Genomic DNA, 22500 nt, shown 5'->3' with positions numbered 1-22500 from the left:
TGGCCCACTTGGACTTAATGTCTGCAGCCTCCCCCGGTACATTTTAGAAGTTCTGTCGGAGGTGAGGATGGAAACTTCTTCTGACAGGAGACTCCGCCAGACATTCCCAGCGGACCCTCACAATACATTTGGGCCAGCCAGGTCTGATCGGCATCTTCCCCCACCATTGAAGCCAACCCACCACCAGGTAGTGGTCAGTTGACAGCTCCTCTTTGAGCTTGCCCGGCCTGGCGCCATGGGTGAAAGCCGGGTCCCCAGGCGCTCGCCAATGTTCCCAGCCCCCAGGCCTGGCTCCAGAGGGGGACTCCAGTGACCCGTGACCGGGCGAGGGAACACTGTGTCCATTTGTATTATTCATCATAAGAGGTCTTTGGCATTATGTAAATAAACTGAATTGAAATAAAACACAGCGATTGATAAATGTGATAGTGTGTATCTAAACAGACTAGAAAGATGAAAATGAACACACACACACACACACAGCAAAGGCGGGGGGGTGGGGGGGGGGTGGAAAACAGTAAACAGTGGGTGTGAGCAAGTAAGTAAGTAAAAGTTTATTTATAGAGCGCCTTTCACAGATATAAATCACAAAGTGCTGTACAAACATGATAAAGATCAGGACAAATACCTCTAACCAATAAAAACATCCGAAAAACAATAGCAGTGATAAAGTAGAAAATAAAATCATGAGTATAAACAAAGTGAAGGTGTGAACCCGAACAAAGCCATCTTTTAGAACATTTAGGGAGGGAACGCCTGGATGAAAAGGTGAGTTTTTAGATGATTTTTAAAGACCTCTACAGTGTTAGAGAGACGGAGATTTGAAGGTAGACTGGTCCAAAGTCTGGGTGCAATAGTCTGAAAGGCCCTGTCCCCTTTGGTTTTCAGTCTGGTTCGAGGAACAGCCAGGAGGTTTTCAGATGTGGATCTAAGGTTCCGAGAGGTGGTGTGTGGGGATAAAAGCTCAGATAGGTAGCTTGGAGCCTGGTTGTTGAGAGCTCTATAGGTCAGGACTAAAACTTTAAACTGTATTCTATATTCTACCGGGAGCCAGTGGAGGGACTGTAAACCTGGAGTGATGTGAGCTCGTCTGCTGGATTTGGTTAGGAGTCTGGCTGCTGCATTTTGGATGGCTTGAAGGCGTGAGAGGGAGGTTTTGCTGAGACCAGTAAAAAGAGCGTTACAGTAGTCTAAGCGTGATGACACAAAGGCATGGATGATTTTTTCCAGATCTGCAGTAGAAACCAGTTTATGGACTTTTGAAATGTTTCTCAGTTGAAAGAAACAAGAGCGTGAGATGGTTTTGACGTGTGAGTCTAAACTTAAAGCTGGATCAAAAATAACTCCCAGGTTTCTAATGATGGCCTTGGCTGATGGGCAAAAAGAGGCAATTTCCTGCTCGATTTTTGGCTGAAGTTCCGGGGGTGCAGCGATCAGGGTCTCTGTCTTGTTAGCATTGAGGACTAGGAAGTTGCTGGACAGCCAGTTACTGATCTGGGTCAGGCAGAGTACAAGTGTGGCCAGCCTGTCCAACTGGTGTGGCATAAAGGACATATAGAGCTGAATATCATCAGCGTAGATGTGGTAGGAGATGTCTGGGAAAGACTGAATGATGCCAGCTAGGGGAAGAATATAGAATGCGAATAGTAGAGGCCCTAGAACTGAACCTTGTGGGACCCCGCATGTTAGAGAGGCAGTGTCTGAGGAGAAGGTTTCGGACTTAACTGTGAATGTTCTGTTGGTGAGATAGGAAGAGAGCCAGTCTAGAGCAGAACCTGAAATCCCAGCCAGAGCATTGAACCTGTTCAGTAGAACGTTGTGGTCTACAGTGTCAAAAGATGCACTGAGGTCTAGCAGGACCATGACAGAGCATTTCCCTGCATCAGCAGCCATCAGGAGGTCATTATGCACCCTTACTGGAGCAGTCTCAGTTGAGTGCTGCTTCAGAAAGCCAGACTGGAAGGGGTCAGAGATCTTTGACTTAGAAAACCAGGATCTGAGTTGGGTTTCAACAACTTCTCAAGTACTTTGCTGATGAAAGGTAGCTTAGAAATGGGCCTAAAGTTACTGGTGGAGCTGGCGTCAAGGTTGGGTTTCTTTAAGAGAGGAGTCACTACTGCATTTTTAAAGTAAGATGGAACACAGCCTTGGCTCAGTGAGCTGTTGATCATAGTCAACAGAGATGGACTGACAGAGGCAAGGGACCCGACTAAAACAGAGGGAGTTAAGATATCTGATGAGCATGATGAGAGTTTCATCTGACTGATTATTGTGGTTAAGTCATTTAGTGTAATTGGGGAGAAGGAGGTGAAAGACTCGGAGCACTGGGGGGCCTCCCCTCCTGAGGGGGCGAGGGCTGGTGGAATGCTGGATCTCAGATTCAGCACCTTGTTTTAAAAAAAGTGGAGAAATCTGTTACAGTCATCAGCTGAAGATAGCTGAGCCTGCTGCGGAGGAGAAGACACGATGCTGGAGATGGTATCAAACAAAACCTTAGGATTGTTCTTATTTTGACATATGAGGTTGCTGAAGAAAGAAGACCTGGCATTTTCTACAGCTTCGTTGTATGACTCGAGAAGTTCTTTAAAATATTCACGATGAACAACCAGACCTGTCCTCTTCCACCGTCGTTCCGCTTTTCTATAGGAGCGTCTAAGATCAAGAATCTGGTTGTTCAGCCAGGGTGAACTGGAGGCACTGGAACTGCGGCTGGTTTTGTAAGGGGCGACCTGATCCAGCATTTTGAGGCAGTGATCATTAAATGAGTTGGTAAGGAGCTCTACGTCATCAGAGGAAGGAGGTACAAAGTCAAAGAGGGAGGAGAAATTTAAAATGGTAGAACTGTTGATAATAGGTCGTTGCTTAGCAGAGACTGGTAAAAGAGATTCAGAATTTAGGTTGATATGAAAAGAAACTGACTTATGGTCACTGAACACAACATCATGTATCTGCAGCTTATCAACAAGAAGTCCGTAGGAAAAGACCAGATCCAGGGTGTGGCCTGCTCTGTGAGTGGGACCAGACACGTGTTGAGAGAAGTTAAAAGAGTTCATCATGTTTAGGAACTCCCTAGTGGAGCTGTTAGATAGATCCTCAGCGTGGATGTTGAAATCTCCAACAATGATTATCCTGTCTAGTTTAATAGTTGAAGATAGGAGATCCTGAAAGTCAGACAGGAAGGATGAAGTAGATCCAGGTGGGCGATAGACCAGAACTCCATAAACTGGTTGAACTCGACCAATTTTAATCATGATCATCTCGAATGAGCTGTAGGAGTTTGAGGATATAATTTGTCATGAAAAGTGTTTCTTAAAGATAACAGCTGTTCCTCCACCGCGGCCTGTGGTCCGTGGAGCAGAGAAGAAAGAGCAGTCTTGAGGACAGAGCTCACGGAGATGAGTGACGTCATTTTCGTGCTGCCACGACTCAGAAATCCATAAAAAGTTTAATTTTTTGGTCCGGAACAGGTCGTTGAGAATGTGAGACTTGTTGGCGATGGAGCGCGCGTTAATCAACATCATTTTCACGGAGGAATCTGGCGATGTGGGTGCCGCGGGCTCCATAATGGCGGGCGGCTGGCGGGCTAAGCTACGTAGCGACTCCAGGCTACGCCCGTGGAGGTTCTTTGTCTCCCACGCCTTCAGGTAGCGTCCCGCATCAGGGGCTCCATTTAGCAGCGAGATCAGCCCAACTCCGTTAAGTTTCTGTTGGATCCGCCACAACACAGCCGCGGAGCAGCGATCAGGCAGAGCTTCGCCTCTCAGGATCTTTCGAAGCTGAACGAAGAAGCCGGCTCTCTTCCCCCGTTTCCTCTTCCATGGCCTCCTGGGCAGCGGCAGGCCGACAGGTAACAGAGGGCCGAGACCTGGGTTAACGCCAGGTTCCAGAGGCGGTAGAAAAGCGGGTCCGGTATCGGAGTTCTGGAGGTTGATCATCGCGGACCTGATCGACAACAGTAAGTCTCGATCATATGTTAGCAGGGACTCCGCACCAGATAGAGAAAAAACAATAAAAAACAACAAATAACCAAAACAGATCAGGAGCCTAGCAGACGCACAGCCACTCATGGGCGCCATCTTGCAGAAACGCTCGTCGAAAATTCATGCAGCGAGCAGCGTGCGAACCCCGTTAGCGATCCGCTTGGCAGCTGATGTGATCCTGGTGTAAGTTTGAACCCTCAAATGGTGTTGGGGTCATCGGATTAGTGAAACAAGGTTTACTCTAATGTGCATGGGGCTATTTCAATGCTAACAACTTGTGGATATATTCTAATGCCTCTCATTGGGTACAAGACAACAACACTCGAACTGGTAGAGCTTCATGGGTCGTTTGACATTTTGACCACTACAGCAGAGATGAGGTGTACCCGTTTTAAATGAGGATGGGGCCCATAGAGTGTGCACCGTGTGTTTTTGGGTGTGTCTTTACAAGAAGTGGCTTTCTGGCTTCATGCCCTTCTGAGGTGTGTGTTAGGGTTACCTATGTGCCCTAGAGGACAACATGTGCTGGAAAAGTTTCATTATGACATTGGCTTGTTCACATTGGTGACCACTGCAAACCCCCTGTCCTCATCATGTGCCTGCTTTGAGGAGGTCAGGACTCTACTGACCACTTTGTCTGGATATTATGCTGGTGTGGTACAGCAGCAGCTCTTCTGACAGGAAGGCCCTGCACACAATCAAAACTGCAGAGAACATAACAAACGCACACGTGCCTGCCCTGGATGACATCTTGACCACTTGCTGCTCAACCCACCCTGCTAGCCATCTCTTCAGACTTCTTCCATCTGGTAAACGATACAGGGCCATAAAAACACACCACCAGGCTGTTAATCAGCTTTTATACCAGAGCCATCACTGAACTGAATGTTGATGCTAGGACGTCACACTAACAGTGATTCTGCTGGGCAATCAGTGCACTACAGCACCTTTACATTAAGCTAGCTAACCCTGATACCGCCACATGTGACTGTTTACATTTATATTATGTTTACTTTAGATTTCAGTTTGTAGTTTACACTTGTCTCATTACCATGTTTACAATATACTTTTTCCTTTTTGCACCTTAAGCTGGCTCTGTGTGTGTGTGTGTGTGTGTGTGTGTGTGTGTGTGTGTGTGTGTGTGTGTGTGTGTGTGTGTGTGTGTGTGTGTGTGTGCGTGCGTGCGTGCGTGTGTGTGTGTGTGTGTGTGTGTGTGTGTGTGTGTGTGTGTGTGTGTGCGTGCGTGTGTGAGCGCGTGTACTAACATGAACTAACATGTCAACAGATCACAGATGAGGGAAAGAAAGCAGAACTCAGAAATAATGTAGTTGGGATATTAAAAAACAGCCAAATTCAACACAGCAATATTACAAAAGAAGAACAATCAGCCATGACAGCTTTATCCAAAAATGAACAGATAATTATTCTACCGGCAGATAAAGGAAGAACCACAGTAGTTATGGACAGAGAAAAGTATAAACAACAGATGAAACAGATGCTAGAAGACAAAAATACATATGAAATACTTAAAAAAGATCCAACAGAAAACATTAAGAAAAACATGAAAAAATTACTGAAGCCACAGCACGAAAAAGGCAAAATAACAGAAAAAATGTATAAACACTGGATTCCTACAGCAAACATAACACCAAGAATACATGGAACACCAAAAATACACAAACAAAACACCCCACTTAGACCAATAGTTGACAGCATAGGTACACCAACATACAACATGGCAAAAGATATCAGCAGAATCATCAGCCCGTTATTAGGAAACACAGACCAACACTGCAAAAGTAGTATAGAACTGGCAAAAGAACTAAAGGAAATTACAATAGAAGACAACGACATACTCATCTCACATGACGTCACATCTCTGTTCACAAAAACACCAACCCAAAAAACCATAGACATAGTAGTTAACAGAATCAGACAAGACAAAACTTTACACAAAAGGACAAACCTCACAGCAGATGACATAGCACAACTGATAGCACTGGTAGCTAACTCCACTTACTTCACGTACAACGACACAATATACAAACAACTGGAAGGCTTCACCATGGGTAACCCGTTATCAGCCACCCTGTGCCAGTTTTTCATGGAAGACCTGGAACAAAAAGCCATAGCCACCGCCCCCCCAAACTGCAAAATAAAACTATGGAAACGCTACGTAGACGACATACTGGAAATCATACCAACAGGACAAACAGAAACACTAACACAACACTTGAATAACATGGACGACACGGGCAACATAAAATTCACTTATGAGTCAGAAACAGAAGGCAGCATAGCATTTATGGACATGAAAATCACCAGGCAGACCGACGGGACCCTAAACATAAACACATACAGGAAACCAACACACACAGACCAATATCTATTATGGACATCAGAACACCCCACCATACACAACATGTCAGTAATCAGAACATTATATCACCGAGCAAACATGGTAACAGAAGAGAGAGACCGTAAACAAGAGGACAAACACATACAACACGCTTTAAAGACCTGCAGATACCCGACATGGGCAATAAACAAAGGAAAACAACAACAGAAAGAAAAGAACAACCAAAGCAAAGAACCAGAAACCCAGAAAGACAAGAACCAGAACCAGTGATAACCCTACCATACGTCAGAGGCATAACAGAAAAAATAAGAGCAACAATGAAAAAACACAACATAAACACACCAACAAAGCCATACACAACAGTTAGAAACAGACTAGTACACCCAAAAGACAAGATACCAGCTGGACTTAAATGTGGAGTCATTTATGAAATCCCATGCAAACTCTGCAATAAAACATACATAGGAGAAACCGGACGCCAACTCAACACACGGACAATAGAACACAGAAAGGAGTGTGAGAAAGAAACAAGTAGAAAACACACAAGAGCAGCAAAAGAAGAAGCAGAAAGTACAATAAAGAAGTCAGCCGTAACAGATCACTGCACAAGAGAAAACCATGTAATGGACTGGGACAACACACGGATCATAACCACCGAACAACAAAAATACAAAAGATGGATCATGGAAGCTATCGAGATAAGGAGACGTGGATGTGGGACCATGAACAGAGACGACGGAGTTTACACGCTGGACCACGCATGGGACTGCATCGTCGGAGAGGGGAGAGCGGGCAGTAGAGGGCGACAACGTCCTCTGCTGCCCGCGGATAAACGGAGAAGGACGTGACGCGCCACCATCAGCGTCAGCCTGAGGAAGTTTGCAGCTGCCGGCGAAACGTAGCGACAAAACAGGTGACAAAACTGTTTCTGTGTTTTAAAAAGAACGAAAGCATGTGTGTGTGCGTGTGTGTGTGTGTGTGTGTGTGTGTGTGTGTGTGTGTGTGCGTGTGTGCGTGCGTGCGTGCGTGCGTGCGTGTGTGCGCGCGCGCGTGTGTGTGTGTGTGTGTGTGTGTGTGTGTGTGTGTGTGTGTGTGCGTGCGTGCGTGTGTGTGTGTGTGTGTGTGTGAGTGAATTTTTGTCTCTAGTAAACTCACCTGGATTTCCCGGGCATGGTACATTATTATAAGACCAAGCAGAATAACAGTGGAAAGGCTGATAAGGCATTTCAGTGCAAATGAGTATGAAGATTCCTGAAATGAGAAAACAAAAGTTCAAACAAAATAATATGAATCACGTCACAAAGTTTAAGAGGTCGGTTATATTACACGTACATTCATTCATTCATTTTCTTTTATTCAACTTCTGTAACACCTTTTTTCAGCACTGGGTCTCCATCTCCAACAGCCACTAAGCGACAGGTGGGTGACACCCTGAAATAATCTTACATATCCTTGCTTTAACCGTGTAATATATTTAATTTTAAAGTAATTGATAATTTCCTAAATATTCACCAACCAGTGGGTATTGAGCCCTCTGTGATGTCTTGCGAAGCATTTTTGAGTCCAGAGCCCAGATTCTGTCAGTCCCCTGTCAGACTCTTTCTGGTTCCTGTTCAGCTACTTGTAGAGCGTTTGAGCCGCTTACGTTGGACTGCCTTTGGGATTTTGTTAACTCTGTAAAACCTGCTGGTTCTCCCTTTGGATTTGATGCCCCCTAGGCTTTTAAAAGAGTTTTTATCATCAGGTGGTCCTTGGGTTATTGCCATTATTAATCAGAGCATAGTCTCTGGAGTAGTACCAGAGAACTGGAAACATGCTGTTGTTCAGCCTTTACTGAAGAAGACTCATCTGCCTCGTCCAGTCATTGACCTATCTCCAGACTTCCTTTTATTTCTAAAGTACTGGAAAAGGTAGTTTACTCACAGTTGACTGAGTATTTGATGGGAAATGACATTTTGGAAAAATTCCAGTCCTGTTTTAAAACCAGTCCACAATACAGATTGGGCAATGCTCCGGGTTTTTAACGATATTTTATTGGCAACTGATTCCAGAGACTTTGTTATTTTGGTATAGTTGGACCTATCGGCTGCATTTGATACTGTGGATCATTCTCTCCTGATTTCTAGGATTGAATACTTTGTGGGTGTTTGCAGGTTGCGCTGGATTGGTTTGTGTCGTACCTGGCTGACAGAACCCTCAGTGTCTCATTGGGAGAATTTACTTCCTCTAATGCTTCATTCTCTTGCAGGGTTCCCCAGGGTTCTGTGTTTGGCCCATAGTTGTTTTCTCTGTATCTGCTACCTCTTGGTTTGATTTTTTAAAACATAGGTGTCATTTTCACAGCTATGCAGATGATACCCAGGTATATGTGCCCTTTAAGAGAGGCCACAACCATGCTTTGCGGTCTCTTTTAGATCGTCTTGTTGAGGTTAGGCAATGGATGCTCTCTAACTTCCTTCTTTTTAATGATAAAAAACAGAGGTTGTAGTCTTTGGTCCAAGTACTTTGTCTAGGGTGGGTGCAGTGGACCTCGGTGAGCTCGCCCCATTCTTGTAACTGAGTGTGACTTCCTTGGGTGTTGTACTGGGTGGGGATCTTCAGTTGGTGCAGAATGCTGCTGCACGGCTGCTCACTGGGATGAAAATGTGGAGCATGTTACTCCTGTCCTGGTCTCACTGCACTGGCTGCCTGTTTGTGTTAGAATCCAGTACAAGGTGCTTTTATGGGCTTTTAATTCAATTCCATGGACTTGGTCCAGATTACCTCTCTGAGCTACGGGTCCTTTACTCCCCTGTATGGTCTCAGAGGTCAATTGATATGAAGCTCCCGGAAGTCCCAAAAACCAGACGTAAGCTCAGAGGTGACAGGGCTTTCTCTGTAGCGGCCCCTAGGCTCTGGGATGCCTTTGAGCATTAGGTAGGCCTCTTAACTGTCTGGATTTAAATCTTCGTCTTCGTCTTCCTCTGCTTATCCGGGTCCGGGTCGCGGGGGCAGCATCCCAACTAGGGAGCTCCAGGCCGTCCTCTCCCCGGCCTTGTCCACCAGCTCCTCCGGCAGGACCCCAAGGCGTTCCCGGACCAGATTGGAGATGTAACCTCTCCAACGTGTCCTGGGTCGACCCGGGGGCCTTCTGCCGGCAGGACATGCCCGAAACACCTCCCCGGGGAGGCGTCCAGGAGGCATCCTGACCAGATGCCCAAACCACCTCAACTGGCTCCTTTCGATCCGGAGGAGCAGCGGTCCTACTCCGAGTCCCTCCCGAATGTCCGAGCTCCTCACCCTATCTCTAACGCTGAGCCCGGCCACCCTACGGAGGAAACTCATTTTGGCCGCTTGTATCCGCGATCTCGTTCTTTCGGTCATTACCCAAAGCTCATGACCATAGGTGAGGATTGGGACGTAGATCGACCGGTAAATCGAGAGCCTGGCCTTCTGGCTCAGCTCCCTCTTCCCCACGACAGATCGGCTCAGCGTCCGCATCACTGCAGACGCCGAACCAATCCGCCTGTCGATCTCCCGATCCCTCCTACCCTCACTCGTGAACAAGACCCCGAGATACTTAAACTCCTCCACTTGAGGTAGGACCTCTCCCCCGACCCGGAGGTGGCAAGCCACCCTTTTCCGGTCGAGAACCATGGTCTCAGATTTGGAGGTGCTGATCCTCATCCCAGCCGCTTCACATTCGTCCGCGAACCTACCCAGCAAGAGCTGAAGGTCAGAGCTGGATGAAGCTAGGAGGACCACATCATCCGCAAAAAGCAGAGACGAGATTCTCCTGCCACCAAACTCGACACACTCCACACCACGGCTGCGTCTAGAAATTCTGTCCATAAAAGTGATGAACAGAACCGGTGACAAAGGGCAGCCCTGGCGGAGTCCAACCCTCACTGGGAACAGGTCCGACTTACTACCGGCTATGCGGACCAAACTCACGCTCCTCTGGTAAAGGGACTGAATGGCCCTTAACAGAAAGCCACCCACCCCATACTCCTGGAGCGTCCCCCACAGGGTGCCCCTGGGGACACGGTCATAAGCCTTCTCCAAATCCACAAAGCACATGTGGATTGGTTGGGCAAACTCCCATGCCCCCTCCATCACCCTTGCAAGGGTATAGAGCTGGTCCACAGTTCCACGGCCAGGACGAAAACCACATTGCTCCTCCTCTATCTGAGATTCAACTATCGATCGGACCCTCCTCTCCAGTACCTAGGAGTAGACCTTTCCAGGGAGGCTGAGGAGTGTGATCCCCCTATAGTTGGAACACACCCTCAGGTCACCCTTCTTAAAGATGGGGACCACCACCCCGGTCTGCCACTCCCTAGGAACTGCCCCCGATGACCACGCAATGTTGTAGAGACGTGTCAACCATGACAGCCCTACAACATCCATAGCCTTGAGATACCCAGGACGAACCTCATCCGCCCCCGGGGCTCCGCCGCTGTGTAGTTGTTTGACTACCTCAGCAACTTCTGCCCCCGAGATCGGACAGTCCATCCCCAGGCCTCCCAGCTCTGGTTCCTCCTCGGAATGCGCATTGGTGGGATTGAGGAGCTCCTCAAAGTATTCCTTCCACCGTCCGACTATAGCCTCAGTTGACGTCAGCAGCTCCCCATCCCCACTGTAAACAGTGTGAGCGAGTTGCTGCCTTCCTCTCCTGAGGCGCCGGACAGTTTTCTAGAACCTCTTTGGAGCCGATCGATAGTCTTTCTCCATGGCCTCACCAAACTCCTCCCACGCCCGAGATGTTGCCTCGGCAACTGCCACTGCTGCACCCCGCTTGGCTATCCGGTACCTGTCTGCTGCCTCCGGAGACCCACAGACCAGCCACGCCCTGTTGGCCTCCTTCTTCAGCCTGACGGCTCCCCGAACCTCTGGTGTCCACCAGCGGGTACGGGGGTTGCCACCACGACTGGCACCGGCCACCTTACGACCACAGCTAGCAACAGCCGCCTCAACAATCGCAGAGTGGAACAAGGCCCACTCGGACTCAATGTCCCCCACTGCTCTCGGGACGTGGTCAAAGCTCTGCCGGAGGTGGGAGTTGAAGACCGTCTTGACAGGTTCTTCTGCCAGGCGTTCCCAGCAGACCCTCACTATGCGTTTGGGTCTGCCAGGTCTACGCGGCATGTTCCCTTGCCATCTGATCCAACTCACCACCAGGTGGTGATCAGTTGACAGCTCCACCCCTCTCTTCACTCGGGTGTCCAAAACATACGGCCGCAGGTCAGATGATACGACTACAAAATCTATCATCGACCTGTGACCTAGGCTGCCCTGGTACCAAGTGTACCGGTGGGCATCCTTATGTTCGAACATGGTGTTCGTTATGGCCAAACTGCGGCTTGCACAGAAGTCCAATAACAAAACACCGCTCGAGTTCAGATTAGGTGGGCCGTTCCTCCCAATCACACCCCTCCAGGTCAAGCTGTCATTGCCCACGTGAGCATTGAAGTCCCCCAGCAGGACAATGGAGTCCCCTGATGGAGCACTATCTAGCACTCGTCCCAGGGACTCCAAAAAGGGTGGGTACTCTGAACTGATATTTGGCCCATAAGCACAAACAACAGTCAGGACCCGTTCCCCGACCCGAAGGCGCAAGGAAGCTACCCTCTTGTCCCCCGGGGTAAACCCCAACACACAGGCAGAGAGTCTCGGGGCTAACAAAAAGCCAACCCCAGCCCTCCGCCTCTCACCCGGAGCAACTCCAGCAAAGTAGAGTGTCCAACCCCTCTCCAGGTCTCGGGTTCCAGAGCCAATGCAATGTGTCGAGGTGAGTCCGACTATATCTAGCCGGTACCGCTCAACCTCTGCCACAAGCTCCGGCTCCTTCCCCGCCAGCGAGGTGACGTTCCATGTCCCGAAAACTAGTTTTCTTGTCCGGGGATTGGACCGCCAAGGCTCCCGCCTTGGTCTGCCACCCGATTCGCATTGCACCGGAACCTTCATGTTCCTCCTGCGGGTGGTGGGTCCACAGTTGGACGAGCCCATGTATCCGGTTCGGGCTGGGCCCGGCCGGGCCCCATGGGCGAAAGCCCGGCCACCAGGCGCTCGCTCACGGGCCCCAACCCCAGGCCTGGCTCCAGGGTGGGACCCCGGTAACCCTCCGGGCCGGGTACTCCGACTCTTCGTTTTAACCGCCATGAAAGATCCTTCGAAGCTCAGAGGTGACAGGGCTTTCTCTGTAGCGGCCCCTAGGCTCTGGGATGCCTTTGAGCATTAGGTAGGCCTCTTCACTGTCTGGATTTAAATCTCTTTTGAAAACCTGTTTTAGGGATGGGTACCGAATTAGGTACTTTTTAAGGTACCGACCGAATTCCACAGTACCGAGCGAGCACCGATTCACTTCTTTTGAAACGGTGCCTCGTTTCGGTACCCGTCCTTCACAATGAGAACTTGCCTAGACAGCTGCGCATGCGCAAGAACGTTACGTCATTGGTCGCTGCGAGCGGTAGGTAAATAAAATGTTTAAGCTAACGTTAGCTTGATTTGTTAGCTTCCGTTTCACTAATGGTGCGTTCGCTTTCGCCTCGGAACTCCGAAATTCCGACTAGAAGAACATGAACGCGCTCTAAAGTTTGGTTTCACTTTACTAAATGCGACAGGTGATTGGGTGAAGATAAAACCAGTGACGATTTAAGTGTGAGGCATCATCGTTTTAATCTGCTCCAGCAGCTAAATAAACTGTTTAAGATAACGTTAGCTTGATATGTTAGCTTCCTATGCCACCATTGTTATCAGCTATTGGTGCGTTCGCCTTCTCCTCGGAAATTATAACTTCCCAGTAGGAAAAATCAAATGAAAAAAGACGGCAAAAGGAATGAAGATACACAGTAAATTTAGTTCACAGTAAAGATGTTTGCTTCAGTTTAATTATCAGCTTATAAAACTACAAGGATGATGTTAAAATACAAACAGTTGTATGTTATTTATCGTGATATTTATCAAATATGGTTATATATTGAGAAAAAAATATATTTAGTTATAAAAGAGAATTAAAAATATTAAACACTCAAAAGTATCTAAAATTGGTACCGTTAAGTACCGGTATCGATTCCTAGGTACCGGGAATTAGTACCGGATCGATTCAAATGTCAAAGGTACCCATCCCTAACCGCAACTCATCGTTGAACAAGAATGAACAAGAGTCTGCTTCTAGACCCGCAGAAAAAGACAAAAAAAAAAAAGGACACAAAAAAAAGGGACACAACAACAATGCAACAAGATCTACCTATCACTGCGTCAACTTGATGAAAAAAAAAGAATATATATATATATATATAATCAACATTGCTTAACTGAAGAATCACGATAATAAATCACAATGCATTAAGTGCCCACCATAGTCTTAAGACCTTAAGGGTTAGGGTTAAATCTTAATCTAAATTAAATCTTTAAAATTAAATATTAATCTTTTGATTAAACATAGACCAGGCAAGTTGGTGTATGAATTTACATCTATTAAATACATATATCCGTATATGTATACATGCATGTAAATTTCATACATTCATTTGTTTGATCTTTCTTAGGAATTAAAATATAAGCTGAATAGCAACAGCCTTTAATTCCTAAATATGTAGTTTTTTTAACCGCTACAAAGGTTATGAACAGAATCGGTGACAAAGGGCAGCCTTGGCGGAGTCCAACTCTCACTGGGAACGAGCCTGACTTACTGCCGGCAATGCGGACCAAGCTCTGACACCGGTCATACAGGGACCTAACAGCCCATACCAGAGGGCCTGGTACCCCATACTCCTGGAGTATCCACCAAAGGGTCCCCTGAGGGACGCGGTCAAACGCCCTCTCCAAATCCACAAAACACATGTAGACTGGTTGGGTGAACTCCCACGCACCCTCCAGGATCCCCCTAAGGGTATACGTTTGGGCCTGCCTGGTCTGACCGGCATCCTCCCCCATCATCTGAGCCAACTCACCACCAGGTAGTGGTCAGCTGACAGCTCCGCCCCACTCTTCACCCGAGTGTTCAAGACATGCGGCCGCAGGTCAGATGAAACAACAACAAAGCCGATCGTCGTGCTGCGGCCACCAATTTCTTTTTATTTATTTTTCTCATTAATTTGGCTAAATCTTTAATTTGTTAATTATTCCTGTTTTATTTTATTAATTTATTATTGTTTGTTTTAAACAAAGATGAATTGGTTCCCTTTCTAGTTTCTAACGTGGAAAGGTTCATTCCAGCTAATTTTTCCACTTTCTGCATCTTTAATCTGCTCTGATTATAAAATGTTTTATTTCATTGGTGACAAAAATAGACTGTTAACATAAACGTAGCTACTGTGTATAAACCTGTAGGACTGAATAAACGTGTTGCTAACATGATAATCCAAACTCACAACACATCATAGAAGAAAGTTGTCTTCTGTGTACTTACTGATCTACTAAAGGTTTCGCATTTACCAGCTTTCTGTTATGGATTAATGTAGTATAATCTGGTCCAGGTTTGTAGAGTCTAAGTGTTGTAGTTTTGAGGTGGACCAGAACTAAGGTGGACCAGATGTAAACTGGACTAGAACTAAGGTGGACCAGAACTAAGGTGGACCAGATGAAACTTGTGTATTTTCTAACTGTAATGAACCAAATAAAGGTTTCACAAACTATGTTTTAAAGACTGCTGTTAGTTTTAGATGATCCAGTTAAGGTCTGAAGAGTCTAGGTGTTGTAGATATATGATAAGTTTCCAGTCAGGTTTTCGTAGAGCTCATTCTACTGAAACAGCTCTTCTTAGGGTCTCTAATGACCTTCTGAGCCACAGTGATGCAGGGGACTGTTCTGTTCTGGTCCTGCTGGACCTGACTGCAGCCTTTGACACTGTTGACCATCACCTGCTACTGGAGAGGCTGAGAGACTGGGTAGGCCTATCAGGATCTGCTCTGGAGTGGTTCTCCTCTCATCTTTCTGAGCGCTCCTTTTCTGTGGCCGCCTCCAAGTTTAGGTCCTCCACCACCTCTCTTACCCATGGTGTCCCACAAGGTTCTGTGCTGGGGCCTCAGCTCTTCCTCCTCTATCTGCTTCCTCTTCAGCACATCCTGAGCTCCTTCAAAGGAATCTCCTACCATCTTTTACAGATGACATCCAACTGTGCATCTCCTTTAAGCCCCATGAGATTTCTAAGCTGCAGCTGTTACACACCTGCTTAGACTCTATCAAAACCTGGATGGTGGGAGCTTTCTTCAGCTGAATGAAGATAAGACTGAGATCCTCATCTGTGCCCCAGACAAGCTGGTTCCCAAAGTCAGAGACTCTCTTGGTCAGCTTGCTTCTCACACCAAACCTTCTGTCAGGAATCTTGGCGTGACCTTTGACCCAGCTCTCACCCTGGATTCTCATGTCAGTTCTCTTGTTGGCTCTTCCTTCTTCCATCTCAGGAACGTTGCTAAGCTGAGTCCCATTCTGTCCCGCTCTGAACTTGAGACAGTTCTCCACACCTTCATCTCCTCACGCTTAGACTACTGTAACTCTCTTTTCACGTGTCTGAGCAGAACCTCCCTGAACCGTCTACAGGTGGTTCAGAACGCCTGTGCTCGGCTTCTGACCAAGTCCTCCAAACACACCCACATCACCCCGCTTCTCCTCCAGCTTCACTGGCTGCCAGTCAACTTCAGGGTTCATTTCAAGATCCTGGTTCTGGTCTATAGGGCCTTACATGGACAAGCACCATCTTACATTGGTGATCTTCTTAGTCCCTACACCCCCAGCAGGTCCCTGAGGTCCAGTGATCAAAGCCTACTGGTTGTGCAGCACCAGGCTAAAGGTCAAAGGTGACAGAACCTTTTCATAATAACCCAAATCACAGACACGGAGGTGGCTAAGATAATTGCGGGCCTAAAAAACTCAAAAGCCGTAGACGCATTTGGCCTAACTACCAGCTTTTTAAAAGAACACAGAGACCTCCTTATTCGACCAGTAACACACGTACTAAGCATGTCTTTCGAAAGCTCCACTGTCCCATCAGACTGGAAAATCGCAGCAGTCACCCCAATATTCAACTCAGGCGCTAGAACTGACATGGCCGATTATCGCCCCATTAGTATCCTCCTGGTTGTGTCCAAAATAGCAGAGAAATGGGTAGTCAAACTTCAAACCACACATCTTGAGGATACCAAACCATCAGTACTCAGCTGAGTGGCAGGCTCCTCCCTGGCGGATATCTCTGAGTTATTGTAGCACAAAGGCACGCTAAAACACACATTCTCTGTTGTTCCACCTAGCTTTTAGGGAACCATTTGAGTTTGCACGCATTTTATTTGGTGTTGAACAGTTAATTGTCCAGTTAGCTTAGCCTCAGCGCGGCTATGGCTACTTCTGTCTCTGCTTCTCCGTCTCCTATCTCTTGCTCTCTGTGTCAGAGGTTTAGTTACTCCTCTGCCTCCTTTAGTGATAATGGTACGTGTAATAAATGTAGCATTTTTGTAGCGTTGGAGGCGAGGGTGTCGGAATTGGAGGCCCGGCTCTGCGCTGTTGGAAAGCCCGTAAACAGCCGTAGCTACTTAGCTAGTGCGGGGAAAACTAGCTTGGAACCACCCTGTGGCGACCTTCCAGGAGAACCCGAGCAGCCGAGACCTCAGGCCGGCTGGGTGACGGTACGCAGGAAGCATAGAACCCAGCCCGTGGGCCACCACCAACCCGTCCACGTTTCTAATAGATTTTCCCCGCTCAGTGACGCACCCACTGATAAGCCGACTCTGATCATTGGCAGCTCCATAGTCAGAAACGTGGCATTAGAGACTCCAGCAACCATAGTTAAATGTTTACCTGGGGCCAGAGCGGGCGACATTAAATCTTATCTGAAACAGCTGGCTAAGGATAAGCGTAAATACAGTAAGATTGTTATTCACGCTGGCGGTAACAACACCCGGTTACGCCAATCGGAGGTCACTAAAATTAATGTCGGTGTGCAAGTTTGCCAAAACAATGTCGGACTCCGTAATTTTCTCTGGCCCCCTGCCTGATCGGACCAGTGACGACATGTTTAGCCGCATGCTGTCCTTCAACCGCTGGTTGTCTAGGTGGTGTCCTGAAAACAACGTGGGCTACATTGATAATTGGAAAACTTTTTGGGGAAAACCTGGTCTGATGCAGAGAGACGGCATCCATCCCTCTTTGGATGGAGCAGCTCTTCTTTCTAGGAACATGACCAGTTTTATTAGTCCTCCATGACAACCCAGGGTCCAGACCAGGAAGCAGAGTCGTAGTTTAACCCACCCCTCTGCAGCTTCTGCACTGTTACCCACCCACTACCCCATAGAGACAGTGTCCTGCCCACGGCCAAAACCACACAGATTAAATATCAGGCTTAATAAAGCAAATCATGGAAATCTCATAAATATTAGAACAAATTCAACTGAGCAGAAAACTAGAAAAATTAAATGTGGGTTGTTGAACATTAGATCCATTTTTTCTAAGACTTTGTTAGTTAATGACTTGATTTGTGATAATCAGATCTCTTTGCCTAGACACCTCGGTCTAGGTGTCGTACCCGTGGGGACCGGGCTTTCTCAGTCCTAGCACCGTTACTCTGGAACCAGTTGCCACCCTTAGTTAGGCTGTCCCCTTCTCTGCCAGTCTTTAAGAATCACCTAAAAACACACCTCCTCCGCTTGGCGTTCCCAGAACATGCTTGATTATGGCCCTCTATTATGTTGAATCCATTCCACAGTTTTCATTGGTACTCTCAATCCATCCACTCAATCCAATTGTGTTTCACACATTTGTCCTTTACCAGAATGTTTCATCTATCTTGTAATTTCCATTTTGTATTTTGTAATTTGTATTTTGTAATTTGAATTTCTTTTATTGTTGATTTATTCAATATATTTACTTATAACTGTACCATGTTCAGCGCTTTGGGCTTCCTGACAGGGTTGCGGAAGGCGCTTTATAAATAAAGCTTTGATTGATTGATTGATTGATTGATTGCTCTCTCTCACAGAATCCTGGCTGCAGCAAGAGGACTATGTTAGCTTAAACGAGTCGACTCCTTCTAATTATTTAAATCATATTGCTCGAAGTACAGGGCGAGGAGGAGGAGTGGCAACCATTTTTCATTCGGACTTATTAACCAATCCCTTACAGATTAATAGCAACAGTTCATTCAAACATCTTATTCTTAGTTTTCCTAATCCAGATTGCAAAACTGTAAAACCACTCTTGTTTGTAGTTTTATATCGTCCACCAGGCCCTTACTCTGAGTTTTTGGATCAGATCTCTGATTTTTTATCAGATTTGGTGCTAAATACTGATAAGGTCATTGTAGTGGGGGATTTTAACATTCATGTGGACATTGAAAATGATAGCCTCAATGTAGCGTTTAATAATATCTTAGACTCGACTGGTTTTACTCAAAGAATACATGGCTTAACCCACTCCTGACATTGGACCTTGTACTGACTTATGGCATAGAGTGTGAGGAAATAACGATCTTTCCACATAATCCAGTCCTCTCGGACCACTTTATGATAACCTTTGAGTTTTTTATAACTGAGTTTTCAAGACATGAAAGTAAATTTCACTATAGTCGGTCTCTATCTGACAACGCAGTTGCATCTTTTAAATCAACTGTTCCATCTTTACTGTCCTCAGCATCTCAGAGGAACGTAGCAGAGGGCAATATTCTCAGTTCTAACCCCTCACAAATTGATGCCTTAGTTCATCATGTTAATTCCTCTTTACGTGTGGCATTAGATGATGTTGCCCCTTTAAAAAAGAAGGTAATTAGGGACAGGAAGTTGGCTCCCTGGTTTAATTCTCATTTACGAGCCTTAAAACAAAACTCTAGGAAACTGGAGAGAACATGGCGCTCTACGCACCATGAGGAGGCCTACCTATCCTGGAAAAATAGTCTTGTGCTTATAAAATAAGCTTCAACAAACCAGAACTGCTTATTTCTAAGCACTAATTGAGGAGAATAAGAATAATCCTAAATTTCTTTTCAGTACAGTTGCTAAACTTACACAGAATCATAGCTCTGAGCCATCTATTCCCTTAGCCCTCAGCAGCAATGACATCATGGGATTTTTTACAAGTAAAATTAATTATATTAGAAACAAAATCTTTAGCATCCTCCCTAATGCGATTTCTTCTTCCTCAGTAAGTGAGGCAGCATCAGAGGTGATTGTAGAACCTCATCTGTGCTTGAACCGTTTTGATCCAGTTGAGCTTTCAGAGTTATCAAAAATATTAGCTTCATCTAAATCTTCAACTTGCATTTTGGATCCAATCTCAACCAAATTATTTAAAGATGCATTTCCTTTGGTTACTGCCCCCATTCTAGATATAATCAATCTATCCTTAGCAAATGGATATGTACCACAAGATTTTAAGGTTGCTGTAATCAAACCTTCTGGATCCAGATGACCCAATGAACTATAGACCAATATCTAACCTTCCATTTTTATCCAAAGTCCTGGAGAAAATAGTGGCCATCCATGTATGTGAGCATTTAAACACTAATGCTCTGTTTGAGGAATTTCAGTCTGGTTTTAGAGAGTATCACAGCACTGAAACTGCATTAGTGAGAGTTACAAATGATATTCTCATGGCCTCAGATAAGAATCTTGTGGCTGTTCTAGTCTTGTTAGATCTCAGTGCTGCTTTTGACACAGTTGATCACAATGTTCTTTTAGAAAGACTTGAACATGTTGTAGGGATCAAAGGAGCAGCGTTAGGCTGGTTTAAATCCTACCTGTCTGATAGATTTCATTTTGTAAATATACATGACAAATCGTCTTCATACTCCAGGGTTACTTGTGGAGTACCACATGGTTCAGTGCTTGGACCAATTCTTTTATGCTCCCAATTGGTAAAATCATTAGACAGCATGGGATAAACTTCCACCGTTATGCTGATGATACTCAGTTATATTTATCCATTAACCCTGATGAACCTAATCGGTTGGGTAGATTACAGGCTTGTCTTGAGGACATAAAAAATTGGATGACTCTAAACTTTTTGCTTTTAAATCAAGACAAGACGGAAGTTCTCATCTTTGGACCAGAAATCCAGAAAAGGAAATTGCTTAGCCAATCGCCTGACCTGAATGGCATTACATTAATCTCAGAGAACAAAGTAAGGAACGTTGGTGTTATCTTTGACCAGGACATGTCATTCAAATCCCAGGTTAAACAGGTTTGTAGGATTTCCTTTCTCCACCTTCGGAATATTGCTAAGATTAGAAGCATCCTTTCCAGGAGTGATGCTGAAAAACTAGTTCATGCATTTATTACATCAAGACTGGATTACTGTAATTCATTACTCTCAGGAAGTCCACAGAATGTAGTTAAACGTCTTCAGCTTGTCGAAAATGCTGCAGCTAGAGTTCTGATGAGAATTAAAAAGAGAGATCATATCTCTCCTGTCTTAGCTTCCCTACATTGGCTACCTGTTAAATTCAGAATAGATTTTAAGATCCTTCTTCTCACATATAAAGCTCTTAATAATCAAGCTCCATCATACATCAGTAATCTGATTGTTCCATATGTTCCTAACCGAGCACCGCTCTCAGACTGCAGGTTTACTGGTGGTTCCCAGAATATCTAAAATTAGGATGGGAAGCAGATCTTTTAGTTATCAGGCTCCTCTCCTGGGAACCAGCTCCCAGCTTTAGTCCGTGAGGCAGACACTTTGTCTACTTTTAAAAATAGGCTTAAAACATTTTTATTTGATAGGGCCTATGGTTAAAATCTGATGTTAGCTTAGATCTGGACAAGTGGGGGAGTACAGGGAGGTGGAGTGTACGGTCGGTAAAGACGGCTCTCCCTTGCCCTGCCTCCAACATGCCTACACCTAAATAGGATAGGTTATCCAGAGTTTTCTCTGTAGTTAAGCTGCTATAGGCTTAGACTGCTGGAGGATACACTGACCACTTTTCACACTCTACTACTTTCTTCTACAGTCTGCTCTTTAACTGTATTATTTCCTGCTATTTCAGCTGTTAACCTTATTTTCTCTCTAAGTGTTTTTCTCCCCAGAAGAAGCTACAACGATGTTCTGCTGAGCTGTGGTGGCCTCATGGAGGGGGCCATCGTCTAGCACACTGCTGCTAACCACTTTCTCCCTCTCCTGATAATAACTTTTTGCTTTCCTCCATGTTGGATGTGCTACTACTAGTTTACCCGTTTAATTATAGATCCACTAGGATAAATACAATAAAGTTTATCTCTCACCAAATAGAATATTTACTAAGACATCACAATATAACTATAGACACATTATTGTGTGTGTGTGTGTGTGTGTGTGTGTGTGTGTGTGTGTGTGTGTGTGTGTGTGTGTGTGTGTGTGTGTGTGTGTGTGTGTGTGTGTGTGTGTGTGTGTGTGTGTGTGTGTGTGTGTGTCTGCTCTGTCTTCTCCATCCCCAGTGAGTCGTGGAGGATGGCTGCTTATACTGAGCCAGGATTCTCTGGAGGTTTCTTCCTGTTAAAAGGGAGTTTTCCTCTCCACTGTCACTGCATGCTTGCTTAGTATGAGGATTGCTGTATAGTCACTGACACTAGTCAGTGACTTGATGCGATTTGCTGGGTTCCTTATATAGGAAACATTATTTCTGATTGGCTTAATGAACTCACCTGAATTGGAATGTTTATTATGTGAAGTACCTTGAGACGACTCTTGTCGTGATTTGGCGCTATATAAATAAATTGAATTGAATTGAATTGAATACACAGAATGCAATTCGGTTTCAGATCCCATCATTCTACAGAAACAGCCTTGTGCGTGTTACTAGAGAACCTGAAAAGCTTGCTGGACATGAGTCACTGCGTCGGGGCAGTATTTCTAGATCTAAAGAAAGCTTTTGACTCAGTTAACCATCGCATGCTATTATCCAGGCTGACTCAATTTAACATCTCCATCTGAGCTCTTCAATGGTTTGCCTCCTACCTAAATAAACATAAACAGTACGTGGCCTTAGATGGAACAAAATCCACACATCTGGACTGCGAGACCGGCGTTCCCCAAGGATCGGTTCTTGGCCCAATATTATTCTCTCTCTTCATCAACAACCTACCTGACTTCTGTAAAAATGTCTACACACAAATGTACGCGGACGATGCCGTCGTATACCTGCAAGCTAACAACATCGAACAGGCTGGTAATGACCTAACAGCGGCTCTATCATTAATCTAAGACTGGTTAAATGAATCTTGT

General features: G+C 45.7%; 1 protein-coding gene across 3 annotated transcripts in view; it reads right to left on the bottom strand.

The window, feature by feature from the left end:
* Window positions 1-22500, bottom strand: part of kcnn1a (potassium intermediate/small conductance calcium-activated channel, subfamily N, member 1a) — a 148524-nt gene that overhangs the window by 62539 nt on the left and 63485 nt on the right. For all 3 annotated transcript variants that reach the window (XM_070541837.1, XM_070541836.1, XM_054733995.2), the window contains exon 3: window positions 7495-7590. In XM_070541837.1, coding sequence (XP_070397938.1) covers window positions 7495-7590 — 96 coding nt within the window. The remainder of the gene's footprint in view (window positions 1-7494; window positions 7591-22500) is intronic.

This window comes from Nothobranchius furzeri, chromosome 11, assembly GCF_043380555.1.
Source record: "Nothobranchius furzeri strain GRZ-AD chromosome 11, NfurGRZ-RIMD1, whole genome shotgun sequence".
NCBI classification, from domain to species: domain Eukaryota; kingdom Metazoa; phylum Chordata; class Actinopteri; order Cyprinodontiformes; family Nothobranchiidae; genus Nothobranchius; species Nothobranchius furzeri.
This window is presented reverse-complemented; position numbering and strand designations above follow the sequence as displayed.